The sequence below is a fragment of the Heterodontus francisci genome, chromosome 24 (genome assembly GCF_036365525.1).
Source record: "Heterodontus francisci isolate sHetFra1 chromosome 24, sHetFra1.hap1, whole genome shotgun sequence".
NCBI lineage: Eukaryota > Metazoa > Chordata > Chondrichthyes > Heterodontiformes > Heterodontidae > Heterodontus > Heterodontus francisci.
Genome location: NC_090394.1, coordinates 49,679,133 through 49,697,881, shown reverse-complemented (window position 1 = coordinate 49,697,881; position 18,749 = coordinate 49,679,133). Strand labels below are relative to the sequence as shown.

The following is an 18,749-nucleotide window of genomic DNA, read 5'->3' as shown; positions in this document are numbered from 1 at the left end:
ACTAAGTATCAATAACTTTCATGTTTCTGTACATGCTTCTGTTGCGAAAGGTAAGATGTCTGATAAAATTCCAGAGAATACAAGTGTTGTGTTTTGAGTGATACACCAGCAATGCTCCTGCAAATCCATCGTCTCTTGCAGCTTGTCTCTGTCTGTCAGTATAGTCCCAGCTGCTTTATCAGTGGTGTATTTGAGGTATAAAAGTGGGGCTAAAGTGTGGCAAGTCGAAGAGACTTAGCAGTTGGCAGGAAAAAAGACAGAAGTGCAAGGCGAGAGCCAACTGTGTAACAGCCCCGGCAACCAATTTTATCTGCAGCACCTGTGGAAGAGTCTGTCACTCGAGAATTGGACTTTATAGTCACTCCAGACGCTGCTTCACAAACCACTGACCGCCTCCAGGCGCTTACCCATTGTCTCTCGAGACAAGGAGGCCAAAGAAGAAGAATTTGAGGTAAATAGAAACAAGTATGGTACTCAATATATTAGTCACATTTTGCTAATGACAATTTTCCTGCAGTCATCACTGTAATTTATTCATGAATTTTGAATTTGTCTCTTTCATTCAAACTGAATCATGGTGAAGATTTTTATTGGCCTGATTATTAGTATGTTACTGAGATACAATATTTAAATGACTTAACTATATATATAATATATAGTTTGATGAACCACAGTAGATTTTCAAAGATTAAGCAATGGATCATTGTGTTATTGAATTTTTTTTTTAATCATTCATGGGATGTGGGCGTACTCGGCCAGGCCAGCATTTATTGCCCATCCCTAATTGCCCTTGAACCGCTGCAGTCTATGTGGGGTAGATGCATACACAGTGCTGTTAGGAAGGGAGTTTCAGGATTTTGACCCAGCGACAGTGAAGGAACGGCGATATAGTTCCAAGTCAGGATGGTGTGTGACTTGGAGGGGAATTTGCAGCTGGTGGTGTTCCCATGCATTTGCTGCCCTTGCCCTTCTAGTTGGTAGAGGTCATGGGTTTGGAAGGTGCTGTCTAAGGAGCCTTAATGCATTGCTGCAGTGCATCTTGTAGATGGTACACACTGCTGCCACTGTGCGTCGGTGGTGCAGGGAGTGAATGTTTGTAGATGGGGTGCCAATCAAGCAGGCTGCTTTGTCCTGGATGGTGTCGAGCTTCTTGAGTGTTGTTGGAGCTGCACCCATCCAGGCAAGTGGAGAGTATTCCATCACACTCCTGACTTGTGCCTTGTAGATGGTGGACAGGCTTTGTGGAGTCAGGAGGTGAGTTACTCGCCACAGGATTCCTAGCCTCTGACCTGCTGTTGTAGCCACAGTATTTATATGGCTACTCCAGTTCAGTTTCTGGTCAATGGTAGCCCCTAGGATGTTGATAGTGGGGGATTGAACAATGGTAATGCCATTGAATGTCAAGGGCAGATGGTTAGATTCTCTCTTGTTGGAGATGGTCATTGCCTGGCACTTGTGTGGCGCGAATGTTACTTGCCACTTATCAGCCCAAGCCTGGATATTGTTCAAGTCTTGCTGCATTTCTACACAGACTGCTTCAATATCTGAGGAGTCATGAATGGTGCTGAACATTGTGCAATCATCAGCGAACATCCCCACTTCTGACCTTATGTTTGAAGGAAGGTCATTGATGAAACAGCTGAAGATGGTTGGGCCTAGGACACTACCCTGAGGAACCCCTGCAGTGATGTCCTGGAGCTGAGATGATTGACCTCCAACAACCACAACCATCTTCCTTTGCGCTAGGTAAGTTTCCAGCCAGCGTAGGGTTTTCCCCCTGATTCCCATTGACCTCAGTTTTGCTAGGGCTCCTTGATGCCATACTCATTCAAATGCTGCCTTGATGTCAAGGGCAATCACTCTCACCTCACCTCTTGAGTTCAGCTCTTTTGTCCAGGTTTGAACCAATGAGGTCAGGAGCTGAGTGGCCCTGGCGGAACCCAAACTGAGCATCACTGAGCAGGTTATTGCTAAGCAAGTGCCGCTTGATAGCACTGTTGATGACACCTTCCATCACTTTACTGATGATTGAGACTAAGCTGAAGGGGCGGTAATTGGCCTGCTTTTTGTGTACAGGACATACAATTTTCCACATTGCCAGGTAGATGCCAATGTTGTAGTTGTACTGCAACACCTTGGCGAGGGGTGCGGCAAGTTCTGGAGCACAGGTCTTCAGTACTATTGCCGGAACGTTGTCAGGGCCCATAGCTTTTGCAGTATCCAGTGCCTTCAGTCGTTTCTTGATATCACATGGAGTGAATCGAATTGGCTGACGTCTGGCATCTGTGATGCTGGGGACTTCAGGAGGAGGCCGAGATGGATCATCAATTCAGTACTTCTGGCTGAAGATTGTTGCAAATGCTTCAGCCTTATCTTTCGCACTGATGTGCTGGGCTCCCCCATCATTGAGGATGGGGATATTTGTGGAGCCACCTCCTCCAGTTAGTTGTTTAATTGTTTAGTTGTTTAAAGCATGCTGCTTACGCAGTTTGGCACGCAGATAGTCCTGTGTTGTAGCTTCACCAGGTTGACACCTCATTTTGAGGTATGGCTGGTGCTGCTCCTGGCATGCCCTCCTGCACTCTTCATCGAACCAGGGTTGGTCCCCTGGCTTGATAGTAATGGTAGAGTGGGGGATATGCCGGGCCATGAGGTTACAGATTGTGGTTGAGTACAATTCTGCTGCTGCTGATGGCCCACAGCACTTCATGGATGCCCAGTTTTGCATTGCTAGTTCTGTTCAAAATCTATCCCATTTAGCACGGTGGTAGTGCCACACAACACGATGGAGGGTATCCTCAATGTGAAGGCGGTACTTCGTCTCCACAAGGACTGTGCGGTGGTCACTCCTACCAATACTATCATTGACAGATGCATCTGCAGCAGGCAGATTGGTGAGGATGAGGTCAAGTATGTTTTTCCCTCTTGTTGGTTCTCTCACCACCTGCCGCATACCCAGTCTAGCAGCTATGTCCTTTAGTACTCGGCCAGCTCGGTCAGTAGTGGTGCTACCGAGCCACTCTTGGTGATGGACATTGAAGTCCACCGCCCAGAGTACATTTTGTGCCCTTGCCACCCTCATGCTTCCTCCAAGTGCTGTTCAACATGGAGGAGTACTGACTCATCAGCTGAGGGTGGTAATCAGCAGGAGGTTTCCTTGTCCCTGTTTGAACTGATGCCATGAGACTTCATGGGGTCCAGAGTCAATGTTGAGGACTCCCAGGGCAACTCCATCCCTACTGTATACCACTGTGCCACCACCTCTGGTGGGTCTGTCCTGCCGGTGGGACAGGACATACCCGGGGATGGTGATGGCAGTGTCTGAGACATTGTCTGTAAGGTATGATTCCATGAGTATGACTATGTCAGGCTGTTGCTTGACTAGTCTGTGGGACAGCTCTCCCAACTTTGGCACAAGCCCCCAGGTGTTAGTAAGGAGGACTTTGCAGGGGCGACAGGGCTGGGTTTGCCGTTGTCATTTCCGGTGCCTAGTTCGATGCCGGGTGGTCCATCCGGTTTCATTCCTTTTTATAGACTTTGTAGTGGTTAAATACAACTGAGTGGCTTGCTAGGCCATTTCAGAAGGCATGTAAGAGTCAACCAGATTGCTGTGGGTCTGGAGTCGCAATGGCCTCAGGATGATGGTCATGCTCCTTCAATGATTCATGTACTATAACCTTCAGGAGCTTTTTGACTTAGCTGTCTTTAGGGTGCAATCCAATATCGAGCATTTTAATCTGGCCTGAATGCTCCTTGTAATAAAAAACATTGACACAGGTCGCAGTTGTTTGATATCAAATCACTTTATGAGTAAAACATTGTACAAAAATAGAAGAGACAAACAAGATCAGTACATCATTTCAGTAAGAATTCACTTCACAGGAAACTATAGATCATAAAAGGAAGCCCTAAAGTACATGTCTAAATGTAATTATCAGTATTCAAATTAGTATGATACAACTTAAGTTTATAATTTTTTTCTATTCATTCACAAGATGTAGGTGTTACTGACAAGGTCAGCGTTTACTGCCCATTCCTAATTGAACTTGAGAAGGTGTTGGTAAGCTGTCTACTTGAAGCGCTGCAGTCCACGTGGTGTAGGTACACCCACAATGCTGTTAGCTAAGGAGTTCCAGGATTTTGACCTAGCGACGATGAAGAAATGATGATTTATTTCCAGGTCAGGATGGTGTGTGGTTTGCAGGTGGTGGTATTCCCATGCAGTTAGAGACACAGAGTCATAGAGCTATACAGCACAGAAACAGGCCCTTCAGCCTATCATGTCTGTGCCAGCCATCAAGCACCTAACTATTCTAATCCCATTTTCCAGCAGTTGGCCCGTAGCCTTGTATGCTACGGCGTTTCATGTGCACATCTACATACTTCTTAAATGTTGTGAGGGTTCCTGCCTCTACCACCCCTTCAGGCAGTGTGTTCCAGATTCCAACCACCCTCTGGGTGAAAACATTTTTCCTCAAATCCCCTCTAAACTTCCTGCCCCTTAGCTTAAATCTATGCCCCCTGGTTATTGATCTCTCCGCTAAGGGAAAATGTTTCTTCCTATCTATCCTATCAATGCCCCTCATAGTCTTGTGTACCTCAGTCAGGTCCCCCCCTCAGCCTTCTCTGCTCTAAGGAAAACAACCCTAGCCTTTTCAGTCTCTCTTCATAGCTGGAATGCTCCAGCCCAGGCAACATCCTGGTGAATCTCCTCTGCACCCTCTCCAGTGTAATCACATCCTTCCGATCGTGTGGTGACCAGAACTGTACACAGTACTCCAGTTGTGGACTAACTAACGTTTTATACAGCTCCATCATAACCTCCCTGCTCTTATATTCTCTGCCTCGGCTAATAAAGGCAAGTATCCCATATGCCTTCCTAACCATCTTATCTACCTGTGCTGCTGCCTTCAGTGATCTATGGACAAGTACACCAAGGTCCTTCTGACCTTCTGTACTTCCTAGGGTCCTGTCATCCATTGAATATTCCCTTGCCTTGCTAGTCCTCCCAAAATGCATCAGCTCACACTTCTTAGGATTAAATTCCATTTGCCACGGGGACTGCTGTGTAAGTGAACTTATATATTCAGGCAGTGGCTAAACCCGAAACACTACACGGGTAGTGTCTGCCACCCATCCTCCTCCTCTAACCAAAAAAAAAGGACTCTTGTGTGGAGGGTTTGGTATGGTAAGGTTTTCCTTTATTTGCTTTTATTCACTGTTGTCAATTTAGAGCAGAGAGGATGGAAGCTAGGGCAGTTGCATGTTCCTCTTGCAGGATGTGGGAGGTAAGGGTCACCACTTGTGTCCCTGCTGACTTCACCTGTGAGAAGTGCATCCAACTCTAGCTCCTCACAGACCGCGTTAGGGAACTGGAGCTGGATGAACTTCGGATCATGCGGGAGGCTGAGGGGGTGATAGAGAGCAGTTATAGGGAAGTAATGACACCTAAGTCACAGGATAAAGGTAGCTGGGTGACCGTCAGGGGAAGGAAAGGGAATAGGCGCACAGTGCAGGGATCCCCTGTGGCCGTTCCCCTCAATAATAAGTATACCGTTTTGGATTCGGTTGCGGGGGACGACCTACCAGGGGAATGCCACAGCGGCCAGGTCTCTGGCACTGAGCCTGGCTCTGCGGCTCAGAAGGGAAGGGGGGGAGAATAGGAGAGCGATAGTGATAGGAGATTCATTGGTTAGAGGAACAGACAGGAGATTCTGTGGTCGCGAACGAGACTCCCGGATGGTATGTTGCCTCCCGGGTGCCAGGGTCAGGGATGTCTCGGATCGAGTCTACAGGATTCTTAAGGGGGAGGGGGAGCAGCCAGAAGTCGTGGTACACATCGGTACCAATGACATAGCTAGGAAAAGGGATGAGGACCTGAAAAGCGAATATCGGGAGTTAGGTTGGAAGCTAAAAGGCAGGACGAGCAGAATAGTAATCTCAGGATTGCTACCGGTGCCACGTGCTAGTGAGGCTAGAAACAGAGAGGGAGTGCAGCTGAACACGTGGCTACAGAGCTGGTGTAGGAGGGAGGGCTTCAGATGTGGATCATTGGGATACCTTCTGGGGAAAGTGGGACCTGTACAAGAAGGACAGGTTGCATCTGAACTGGAGGGGCACCAATATCCTGGGCGGGAGGTTTGCTAGAGCTCTTCGGGAGGGTTTAAACTAGTTTGGCAGGGTGATGGGAACCGGAGCTACGGATCAGTGGATGGGGTAGCTGTTGAACAGGCAGATACAGAGTGCAGAGAGTCTGTGAGGAAGGTTAGACAGCTGACACGACAAAGTTGCAGCCAGTATGATGGGTTGAAGTGCATCTATTTTAACGCAAGAAGTGTCAGGAATAAGGGTGATGAACTTAGAGCATGGATCAGTACTTGGAGCTACGATGTTGTGGCCATTATGGAGACTTGGATATCACAGGGGCAGGAATGGATGTTGGATGTTCCAGGGTTTAGATGTTTCAAAAGGAATAGGGAGGGAGGTAAAAGAGGTGGGGGAGTGGCATTGCTAATCAGGGATAGTATCACAGCTGCAGAAAGGGAGGTCGTCAAGGAGGGTTTGCCTCCTGAGTCATTATGGGTGGAAGTCAGAAACAGGAAAGGAGCAGTCACTTTATTGGGAGTTTTCTATAGACCCCCCAATAGCAACAGAGACACGGAGGAACAGATTGGGAGGCAGATTTTGGAAGGGTGCAGAAGTAACAGGGTTGTTGTCATGGGTGACTTCAACTTCCCTAATATTGATTGGAACCTCCTTAGTGCAAATAGTTTGGATGGAGCAGTTTTTGTCAGGTGTGTCCAGGAAGGTTTCCTGACTCCATATGTAGATAGGCCAACTAGAGGGGAGACTATGTTGGATTTAGTGCTTGGCAACAAACCAGGCCAGGTGGCAGATCTCTCGGTGGGAGAGCATTTCGGTGATAGTGATCACAACTCCCTGACCTTTACTATAGTCATGGAGAGGGACAGGAGCAGACGGGATGGGAAAATATTTAATTGGGGAAGGGGGAATTACAATGCTATTAGGCAGGAACTGGGGAGCATAAATTGGGAACAGATGTTCTCAGGGAAATGCACGACAGAAATGTGGAGGTTGTTTAGGGAGCACTTGCTGCGACTGCTGGATAGGTTTGTCCCGATGAGGCAAGGAAGGGATGGTAGGGTGAAGGAACCTTGGATGACAAGAGATGTGGAACAGCCAGTCAAGAGGAAGAAGGAAGCTTACTTAAGGTTGAGGAAGCAAGGATCAGACAGGGTTCTAGAGGGTTACAAGGTAGCCAGGAAGGAACTGAAGAATGGACTTAGGAGAACTAGAAGGGGACATGAAAAAGTCTTGGCGGGTAGGATTAAGGAAAATCCCAAGATGTTCTACACTTATGTGAGGAACAAGAGGATGGCCAGAGTGAGGGTAGGGCCGATCAGGGATAGTGGAGGGAACTTGTGCCTGGAGTCGGAGGAGGTCCTAAATGAATACTTTGCTTCAGTATTCACTAGTGAGAGGGACCTGGTCGTTTGTGAGGACAGCGTGAAACAGGCTGATATGCTCGAACAGGTTGATGTTAAGAGGGAGGATGTGCTGGAAATTTTGAAAGGCATGAGGACAGATAAGTCCCCGGGGCCAGACGGGATATACCCAAGGATATTACGGGAAGCGAGGGAAGAGATTGCCGCACCTTTGGCGATGATCTTTGCATCCTCACTGTCCACTGGAGTCGTACCAGATGATTGGAGGGTGGCAAATATTATTCCCCTGTTCAAGAAAGGGAATAGGGATAACCCTGGGAATTATAGACCAGTCAGTCTTACGTCGGTAGTGGGCAAATTATTGGAGAGGATTCTGAGAGACAGGATTTATGATTATTTGGAAAAGCATAGTCAGCATGGCTTTGTGAGGGGCAGGTCATGCCTCACAAGCCTTATTGAATTCTTTGAAGATGTGACAAAACACATTGATGAAGGAAGAGCAGTGGATGTGGTGTATATGGATTTTAGCAAGGTGTTTGATAAGGTTCCCCATGGTAGGCTCATTCAGAAAGTAAGGAGGCATGGGATACAGGGAAAGTGGGCAGTCTGGATATAGAATTGGCTGGCCCATAGAAGACAGAGGGTGGTAGTAGATGGAAAGTATTCAGCATGGAGCTCGGTGACCAGTGGTGTTCCGCAGGGATCTGTTCTGGAACCTCTGCTCTTTGTGATTTTTATAAGTGACTTGGATGAGGAAGTGGAAGGCTGGGTTAGCAAGTTTGCCGATGACACGAAGGTTGCTGAAGTTGTGGATAGTGTGGAAGGCTGTTGTAGGTTACAACGGGACATTGACAGGATGCAGAGCTGGGCTGAGAAGTGGCAGATGGAGTTCAGCCTGGAAAAGTGTGAAGTGATTCATTTTGGAAGGTCGAATTTGAATGCAGAATACAGGCTTAAAGACAGGATTCTTGGTAGTGTGGAGGAACAGAGGGATCTTGGGGTCCACGTCCATAGATCACTCAAAGCTGCCACCCAAGTTGATAGGGTTGTTAAGAAGTCGTATGGTGTGTTGGCTTTCATTAACAGGGGGATTGAGTTTAAGAGCCGCGAGGTTATGCTGCAGCTCTATAAAGCCCTGGTTAGATCACACTTGGAATATTGTGTTCAGTTCTGGTCACCTCATTATAGGAAGGATGTGGAAGTTTTAGAGAGGGTGCAGAGGAGATTTACCAGGATGCTGCCTGGACTGGAGGGCATGTCTTACGAAGAAATGTTGAGGGAGCTAGGGCTTTTCTCATTGGAACGAAGAAGGATGAGAAGGATGACTTGATAGAGGGGTACAAGATGATGAGAGGCATAGATAGAGTGGATAGCCAGAGACTTTTTCCCAGGGCAGAAAGGGCTACCACCAGGGGGCATAATTTTAAGGTGATTGGAGGAAGATTTCGGGGAGATGTCAGAGGTAGGTTCTTTACACAGAGAGCGGTGGGTGCGTGGAATGCACTGCCAGCGGTGGTAGTAGAAGCAGATACATTCGGGACATTTAAGCGACTCTTGGATAGGTACATGGATGATAGTAGAATGAATGATATGTAGGTAGTTTGATCTTAGAGTCGGTTAAAGGTTCATCACAACATCGTGGGCCGAAGGGCCTGTACTGTGCTGTACTGTTCTATGTTCTATGCCACAGCTCCGCCCATCTTACCAGCCCACCTGTATCGTCCTGTAATCTAAAGCTTTCCTCCTCACTATTTACGACACTACCAATTTTCGTGTCATCTGCGAACTTACTGATCATACCTTCTATATTCACACCTAAATCATTAATGTACACTGCAAACAACAAAGGTCCCAGCACCAATCTCTGCAATATACCACTGGTCACAGGCTTCCACTCGCAAAAACAACCCTTGACCATCACCCTCTGCCTCCTGCCACTAAGCCAATTTTGGATCCAATTTGCCAAATTGCCCTGGGTCCCATGGGCTCTTACCTTCTTAACCAATCTCCCTTGCGGGACCTTATCAAATGCCTTACTAAAGTCCATGTCGACTACACCAACTGCCTTACCCTCATCTACACATCTAGTCACCTCCTAGAAAAATTCTATCTAGTTTGTTAGACACGATCTCCCCCTGACAAAGCCATGCTGACTATCCCTGATTAATCCCTGCCTCTCCGAATGGAGATTAATCCTGTCCCTCATAATTTTTTCCAATAGTTTCCCTACCACTTGCTGTCCTTGCCCTTCTAGGTGGTAGAGGTCACTGGTTTGGGAGATGCTTTCAAAGAAGCTGTGGTGAGTGGCTGCAGTGTATCTTGTAGATAGTACACTCTGCAGCTATGGTATGCCAATGATGGAGGAAGTGAATTATGTGTGTTATACAAAAGTAGATTCTGTGAGAACATTTGAGTCTTAAAAATTGCAGTATCCTTGTACTTGGTCTTATAAATATTTTTATTTTATGTTCTATAAAGATTATTAGAAATGCATTGACCTTATTTAGATGTATTCCATAAATCTCCCCAAAGATTTTCTTTATATCGCTTGCTTACAGTCCTACTATAATCAGGAAGTTTAGCCAAATATTACTGGTTGATTTCTCAAAGTATGAAAGTGATCTTGAGTTTTAAAGCAGATTGCTGAGGCACGAATACTACAGCTCTGAATTGCTATATAGCAAATGCAGCAATTGCCAAAAAATATGACCAGAATCGCCATACTCAATACAACATACAGTTTAATGAGTCCCTATCCAATGTGTTTTTTTTTTCACTAACAGTGTTCTAGGCATGTACAATTAAGATGTCGAACAGCACCATTAAGAGTGGAAACATCACTGAACGTTAAAACTCTGCCTCCAGGTAATGACTTTCCTGTGGTGATGCCTGAAATTTCTCCAGGAGACAAAGCACGGTTCCAAATTGTGAATCCAGCCAAGTTCCCCACAAAGGACTCGGTGTCATCAAAGCCTCCTCCCATATTATCTTGTTCCTGACCTATTATAAGTGTTCCACCAGCTGGAATCTCATAGCCTTTTTGGAATTTGGAACCAGCTGCTGCCAGGCGTCTATCTATATAATACCAGTACTTACCCTCAAAGGAAGACCAGATGATGCAAATATGATGCCACTGGCCATCTAAGAGTGGTATCACAGGAAGTTCCCTGAATGCTGGATCTCCAATTACAAAATGTATGGTGGTTTGTTTGCTTGTATTTCTGCCATACAGTACCAATTTGTTGTCATTATCTTCTGTTGCATACGACAACATAGTTCCCAAATAATTTGACTTGGTACTGAGCCAAGAGCATATGGTCATTTCAAATAGCCCAGATGAAAATCCTTTGCCAAAGTTTGCATAGTTCTCAGTGGAGGAATTGGGAAAGTGCATCATTGATTTCACATTGCAGACTGCAACAAGAGAAACAAATGAATAATCAAATATGAGTATTACGAACTACAGTAATGTATTTGTTCATCATGTGATTAATGTTAATTGATCCCTACTTTCAGACCTCATATGTAGTACCTTGGCACCAAATATTAGCTTTGTATGTCAGAGTTTGTCGTCCATGGTACCAAATATTATCAACAATTATGAGGCAATGGAAGTATTTACATAACCTATAATAAATGCAAATATTAAGCATAAAACAGATTGTGGGCTTTCCTGGACCCTGCAGAAAGTTAAACTAAATCCTTCCTCCTATGAAGTAAGAAGAAGACACAATGAGTTTTGAAGACATTAAATTCCTTAATTTAAGCAACTACACAGGAACTCTGCGATAAATGGGTCAAACTTGAAACTAAATGTACATTTAATATAAATATAAACTTACATTTTCAGGATAGCTAAAGGAGGAAAGTGGGTATTTTTATTAATTAAGAACACAATTACAAGCATAAAAAAAGGTTTTATTGATGCTGGTGTTGCTCAGGGAAAGTCAACCTTCTGAGTTAGTAAATAGTAAGGGATGTGTTACCAGACTGGGAGTACACTATAGAGCACCAAATAGGGGGAAAGTAATTGAGAATAAGATTTGTAGGCAGGTTGAAGGTTTGCAATAGTAACAGAGTTGTTAGAATTGGGGACTTTAATGTAGGTTCCTGAAGAAAAATGGGATAAGACAACATTTTGTGTACAAAATGGGAAAGATCTTCTAAAACGCATCAAGGAGTCTTTGCTTAATCAGTATGCACTCCATCCCAGTAGAGAAGATTAAGCGGCATGTAATACATGCTCTAAAATTATGAAAGGTTTTGAGAGGGTAGATAGTGAAAGTTTGTTTCCTTTAGTTGGTGAATCAGTAACAAGGGCATAGACTTGGGATTATCAGTGGAAGAAAGAAGGAGAAATCTCGGAGAAATGTTTTCACACGGAGGGTTATTATACTCTGAAAGCTTTATCACTTGACTATTCAGACAGAGAAAATAAGACAATTTTTAAAAGAAGTGGATAAGTATTTGTAAAGGAAGAATATAAAGAAAAACTTATGAGGAAAGGACAGGGAAATGAGATTAGAATAGATAGTTCCAGCTGAAGAGCTATCATGGCCAGAAACCAAAATGGCCTCGGCCTGTGCTATATGAAATTTCTCTTTTTATGATTCTCTGATAAACAAAATGCCTAGCATATATGACCTTAATTTCGGAAGTAATTTCAGAGACTCTTAATTGCCAGAAAAATCTATATTAGTAGACATCATCTACACCAATGTAGATTCAAACCATTAATTTTTTCTATTATTGCATACATTCTTAGAAATAAAGATCTATTAAATCTAATTTATCCATATGCATTCAGCATCCCATATAAAATGATACTTTTGCAATAAAGTCTAATGTTAAAGAAAAGGTTTATTTTTGTTTTTTGGCAATCTAACATTTTTCTTTGTAAACTGTATTCACTAAGTATGAAATTTTGGTTTAACTGTTTATTTCAGTGCTATCTATGTACACTATTGTAAAATGTTAATCTTTCAATTGCATGACAATCTGTTGCAAGATGTTCAGTGTAAAGTACTTTGACTTCGCCAAAAATTCTGAAATCAACTTAGGCTGCAGTTGCACTGTAGCCGCCAGTCTCAGACCAGTATTTTGTTTTGTGCAGTATATGGTCAGGAGATCCAAGTTATAGTATTATCTTCATATCTCCCTAGATGAGGCGGTGACAAAAGATCCATGCATGCATGAATGTTTGCCACATTTATAGAGCTCTGCATATCAGCTAGCCAATTTGTAACATTAGGAAAGAAAAGTGGGAGTATACAAACTTTCATAGCATAAAATAAAATATCATACAAACCTTTAAAGGTTCCCAGGATTGTCTGGGCCACTTTGCATCAGGCTGAAGCTATACAGACCTGTGTACGGTTATTTCCTGGCTGACTCTGACACCTCGATATATTACCATTAGAGTATCAGTGCACACCCAAAACTGCCTTGCATTACTGTTAAAATGTCAAAACTCTGCCTTCTAAGAAATATAAAACAGTAGGTTTATAAATAAGTTTGTTTTTGTAAAGTGTCATGGGACATTGACTATGTTAAAGGAGCTATATACATGCAAGTTGTTGTTTTTTATTCCTCTAGAGTATCAGTTCCAGATATATATGTCAATTGTGGAAATAAAATTATGCAACAGGGAACTGAATAAGGATCTGAAGAAAAACAATTCGCAGGGCTATGGGGAAAGAGCGGGAGAGTGGGACTAGCTGAGTTACTCTTGCAGAGAGCCAGCATGGACATGACAGGCTGAGTGGCCTCGTTCTATGCTGTACCTATTCTATGACTGGAGGGTAGCTAATGTAACCCCACTATTTAAAAAGGGAGGTAGAGAGAAAGCAGGGAATTATAGACCAGTCAGCCTGACGTCGGCAGTGGGGAAAATTCTAGAGTCCATGATCAAAGATTTTGTAGCAGAGCACTTAGAGAACAGTGGTAGAATCGGGCAGAGTCAGCATGGATTTCCGAAAGGGAAATCATGCTTGACAAATCTACTAGAATTCTTCGAGGATGTAACTAGTAGAGTTGATGAGGGGGAGCCAGTGGATGTAGTTTATTTGGACTTTCAGAAGGCTTTCGACAAAATCCCACATAAGAGATTAGCATGTAAAATTAAAGCGCATGGGATTAGGGGTAGTGTATTGCGATGGATAGAAAATTGGTTGGCGGACAGGAAACAACGAGTAGGGATAAATGGGTCTTTTTCCGAATGGCAGGCAGGGTGATTTGGACAAGTTGAGTGAGTGGGCAAATGGACAGATGACTCATGACAGATGCAGTACAATGTGGCTAAATGTGAGGTTATCCACTTTGTAGCTGAAACAGGAAGGTAGAGTATTATCTGAACGGCTATAAATTGAGAGAGGGGAATATGCAGCTAGACCTGGGTGTTCTCGTACACCAGTCACTGAAGATAAGCATGCAGGTGCAACAGGCAGTAAAAAAAGCAAATGGTATTTAAATCTTTTTTTTAGAGATAAAGCACTGAAACAGGCCCTTCAGCCCACCGAGTCTGTGCCGACCAACAACCACCCATTTATACTAACCCTACAGTAATCCCATATTCCCTACCACCTACCTACACTAGGGGCAATTTACAATGGCCAATTTACCTATCAACCTATCAAGGTATGTTGGCCTTCATAGCGAGACGATTCGAGTACAGGAGCAGGGATGTCTTGCTGCAATTATACAGGGCCTTGGTGAGGCTACACCTGGAATATTGTGTGCAGTTTTGGTCTCCTTATCTGAGGAAGGATGTTCTTGCTATAGAGGGAGTGCAGTGAAGATTTACCAGACTGATTCCTGGGATGGTGGGACTGACGTATGAGGAGAAATTGAGTCGGTTAGGATTATATTCGCTGGAGTTCAGAAGAGTGAGGGGAGGATCTCATAGAAACCTATAAAATTCTAACAGAATTTGGCAGGGTAGATGCAAGAAGGTTTGATGGTGGGGGAGTCCAGAACCAGGGATCATAGTCTAAGGATATGGGGTAAAGCTTTCAGGACTGAGATGAGGAGAAATTTCTTTACCCAGAGAGTGGTGAGCCTGTGAAATTCGCTACCACAGAAAGCAGTTGAGACCAAAACATTGTATGTTTTCAAGAAGGAGTTAGATATAGCTCTTGGGTCCAAAGGGATCAAAGGGTATGAGGCGAAAGTGGGAATAGGCGACTGAGTTGGATGATCAGCCATGATCATAATGAATGGCGGAGCAGGCTCGAAGGGCCGAATGGCCTACTCCTGCTCCTATTTTCTATGTTTCTATGAACAAGAGTCCTTAGCATGCATTGTTGTGCTTTGTACATTCTGAGTCATCCCATTTATACGGCATTTGGAACCTATATTTTTCAATAATTTAAGGACTAATAGCTTTCCCAAACGTTTTTACACTGAGGTTTGTACAGTTATTGAACACACTACTGGAATTGATATTTTAAGCAGAGGCCATGTCAACAGTTGAGAACAGTTTTTAGAGGTGGTTGAAGGAAAGGGAAATAAAGAGATCTGGGAATAGAGCAAGCACATGGGATTAGGACTACTCCTCGTGTGGAGAATAAACATCATTGCATACAGGTTGAATCAAGTGTCCTGCTTCTGTGTTTTAATTTCTATATAATTCCTTTTTTTCAAGCCTACCTGTGTTTTCTCTTCGACTACCACTGCTATTTTGTTCTGAAATACTATCACTCTCCATAACAAAAGTTGCATACATTTCTTATTTTCTATTCTCACCCTTTTAAATTGTCCCCTAATCTTGTAATTCTGTGAGAGACAGAAGAATTTTCCTGAATTCAAACTCGACAAAACTTGCTAAAATCTTCATGATCTCACCAAGTCCCTTCTCATTCTTTTCTTCTCTGGGGACAAACGTCCCAGTGTAGACAACATTTCCTCCTAATTCAGCTCTCTAAATTCTGGAATTGGCATTGTAGCTCTTGTTTAGACTCCCTATATTTTTTCTCTAATACAGAGAGCAAAATTGAACACAACACTTCCAGATGTGGCATCACCAAGATCAACATTGCCTCTTACTTCGAAATCACCCACTTGGGTATATGTTGCAAAATTTCATTTGCTTTTTTTCACCCCTGTGAACGCTGAACCTATGATTTTAATAACCTATTCACCAAATTTTTCAATCTCTTTACTATTCATTGAATAAGCAAACCAAATTTCATGACTTCACACTTATTCCTGCTGAAATGTCTTACTTCTCTGTCGACTAGCCATTGATCATAAATGGTTCAACGATATTAATATACGTCCTTCTGCATTTATAGCATGTTAACCTAAATACCCCATGAAAGTAATTTAGCAACCACATGCTCCGGACCTCTGACCTTTTGTCATTCTGCAGGCTCCAGTTTCTGAAGAGGGCTGCTATTCTGGGGATGGAGTTGAGACATATTGTTGGGATGGAGGAGAGTACTGAAGAGTCAGCACTAAGTTATTAGTTTTCATGAAACATCCAATCTTTGCAATGCTGCATACATGAAATATCCCGGAATACACAAAGCACAGCGCCGCTATGCTCCCATGCAAGTATCGCTTTGCTCGCTGCCTTTGTAAATGAGAGTTATGTTGATTTTTTAAAAAGTCTTCCCCCTCATTTTTGTGTCACATTCCCTTGCAGTCTTTTAAATCCTAATTTAAATTTTAAAAAGGTATTCCAGCGCGATGCAGCTTTAACAGGGACAGAATTATAGCAAGATGCTTTGTTACCTTTGAGCACTTCGATTTTACGGGGTGGAATTATTTTAGACTAATTCAGGCGGACGTCTACATTTTAAGAAAGGGTCAGAAATGATATAAAGGAGGAAACAGGGAGGCTAAAGTTTCAATACAGGGTGGTTAGTTTCTGCTTAAGTCAAATTCTGCCTTGTAAATTTTGAATAGCTTTCTCAACTTTCTACCCCTGTCAGATTGCTGTTGGAATTCTGACATACTTGACCCTTCTTTTTTGGAGACTTGTTGCTTTGCCCGCGGTGCCTGGTTGAGGGGTTTTGGGCGGTGCACAAGCGGCTCTGTAGCGGCTGCAGACTGAACTGAGCTGGGCTTCGCCAAGAGAGCGTCGTTCTGCAAGGCACTTTTCATCTGCTCCTCAAACTTTGCTATTTTAATGCCTTGGCCCTTAACCTCATCCTGAATGCTCGCCATTTCCTTTTGCAGCTTGTTCCTGCCCGCAGCCAAGGAATTGATTTCATTCCTCTGAACTTCTACTTTTCCTGTCAGGTTGGACATGATCGAGCTCTGCTTCTCCTTGTCTTTTGACATTTGCTTGCTTCGCTCATTGAGGATTTTCTCCAAGGTCGACATCTTCAGATCAGTTTTTTTGGTTTTCTTCTGCAATTTTTTCATCCATGATTTTAAGCTCCTGATGTCATTTTCTGTCGCAGTATGGAATCTGTGTATTGTGGCCGTGATGTTATTGTATTGTCCTGTTAGTAACTGAAGCCGACTGTCCACGTTCGAAGAAATATTGAAGTTCTCAGAAATTATTTGTAATCGTGTCAAGCTAAGTTCTTGAAATCGCCGAAACTGTGGTAATAAAATTGGAGACGATGCACATTAAAGCAAGTTTCATCAAACACTACACTAAACTAAATAAAGGTGATAGAAAAAACGTTTCTTGCACCAATTGATCAGCCTATGGCTGAAATCCAGTAACATCACGGCCCTGAGAAAGTAAATCTCTCTTTACTCATTCCCATTTATTACAGTAAGGGGAGAATTGCTCTGATCAAACTATCGACAGGAGGAAATCTGAATGAATGCATTTATCATCATCTACGTGCACAGCGACCTGAACAATTCTCCCCCAGAGGAACTCTATACAACAGACTTGCTGAGCAAAAGAAGTTACATTCACTACAAAGTCTGCAGCCAAATGTGCTGCCCAGACCCACCTGTTCCTCCAGCCGTCTAAGCCGTTCAAAAAAAGGTTTCCTTTGCTTCACACTTTCAGCGTGTTGTGAGCAGGTGACGTGCAGGTTGCAACAAACCCACATTATGAAAATCCAATTAAATTTTTTGCTGAAACCCATTTTTAACAGTCTGATAGCTCGTTGTATTCCTTTCAATGAATGCTGGTGACAAAACCTGAAAATGAACTATGGTGATGTGTGGGGGTTTGCTTTATATTTGGCAGCCGCACATCGTTTAACATGATTGATGGCTTCATCTCCCCTCCGGCTTCTGTTACAGGGAAATGGAAATAAAGGCAGTCAGCTAAAAAGATGAGGTTTGCAGACTATATTTTCCAAATGCATTTAAATAGTTTCCAACTGTTTACAGTGGAATTCGGCAATGAGCGGTGAGTTCCAATGAATTTGGAGTAATGTGTTACAACTTGGTCTGCTGTGCCTGAATAGTTTTCCAGGTGTACCAAGCAATGTCTGCAGATTGTATAGTAAAACCAGAAAATACTGGAAGTACACAGTTAAGTCAGCGTCTGCAAAAATAAAGGCAGGTTATGATGTTTTGGGTGTTCACCATTCGGCATTCTATGAAAGATTTCCAGCATTTGGAGTTCTTTCTATATTCTGCAGCTCATTGTCATTTGAGTTTTCCTTGATTCGCAATGTGTTGAATGATTTAGGATAAATAGACTCGATCAATTAATCTCCAAAGCTAACAGAGGAGCTGGGAGATAAGTAACAGTTGAAGCAACATTTTCACATTAGCTGCAGAATACACATTTCATAAAGGCCCATAACACCTGTAAGCCAAATGGTGAAAAACCACGACACATTCCAGGCTAGTTTTATCTTTCAACCGAAGTTTCCTGCATTTGATCCTCTCAAATTCGCTTTTCGTGCCTATTGCGGATGTAGCCAAGTCTGAAAAAAGTATGATTTTTCAATGAACTACTTGACCAGACATTCAGATTGGTGTAAAGTACACTTGTGAAAATAATAGAACAATTGTCATCTGCACTTATTTCAATACTCAGACTTACTTTAAAGTCTTCTGCTATTACACTTCCACTGCTCCACCTTTTAGCCAAGAATAATAATTATTGAATTTGCCAATGTCCTAGCGGAATGGATAAATAGGGCTGTGAATAGAACTTCATATTAGTATTGGGGGGGGGGGGGGGGGGGGGGAGAGAGGGGAGGGGAGGGTGGTGGTGTCTAGTGAAAATAACAAAAGCTAAAGAAAAAGAAATAGGAGATGAAAGTAAAGGTCAGACCAGGGGAAAGAATAAAGGTAACATTGCTGGTCAGGAAACAGATACAATTATAGAATATCAGCATAAAATGACTTAAGAAT

General features: G+C 43.3%; 1 protein-coding gene and 1 long non-coding RNA gene across 2 annotated transcripts; one reads left to right on the top strand and one right to left on the bottom strand.

Moving 5' to 3' along the window:
• Nucleotides 1-317: 317 nt before the first annotated feature.
• On the top strand, nucleotides 318-12,215 carry LOC137383384 (uncharacterized). The gene is made up of 3 exons (XR_010977390.1): nucleotides 318-451; nucleotides 3,996-4,180; nucleotides 10,250-12,215. It is a non-coding gene; the product is annotated as an uncharacterized lncRNA (long non-coding RNA).
• LOC137383383 (pentraxin-4) lies at nucleotides 7,259-17,563 on the bottom strand. Its single transcript, XM_068056157.1, has 3 exons — nucleotides 17,384-17,563; nucleotides 16,424-17,015; nucleotides 7,259-10,880 (listed from the first exon to the last, which is right to left on the bottom strand). Exons 1-3 carry the CDS (start codon nucleotides 17,519-17,521, stop codon nucleotides 10,243-10,245), a joined length of 1,368 nt encoding a protein of 455 aa, XP_067912258.1. The 5' UTR covers nucleotides 17,522-17,563; the 3' UTR covers nucleotides 7,259-10,242.
• Nucleotides 17,564-18,749: the final 1,186 nt, after the last annotated feature.

Coding starts and splice junctions, on each gene's coding strand:
- LOC137383383 (XM_068056157.1), bottom strand. CDS start 17,521: ATGGGTTTCAGCAAAAAATTTAATTGGATTTTCATAATGTGGGTTTGT. Junction 17,016..17,383: donor TTAGACGGCTGGAGGAACAG/GTGGGTCTGGGC, acceptor TTATTACCACAG/TTTCGGCGATTTCAAGAACT. Junction 10,881..16,423: donor CTCCAAAAAAGAAGGGTCAA/GTATGTCAGAAT, acceptor CTCTTGTTGCAG/TCTGCAATGTGAAATCAATG.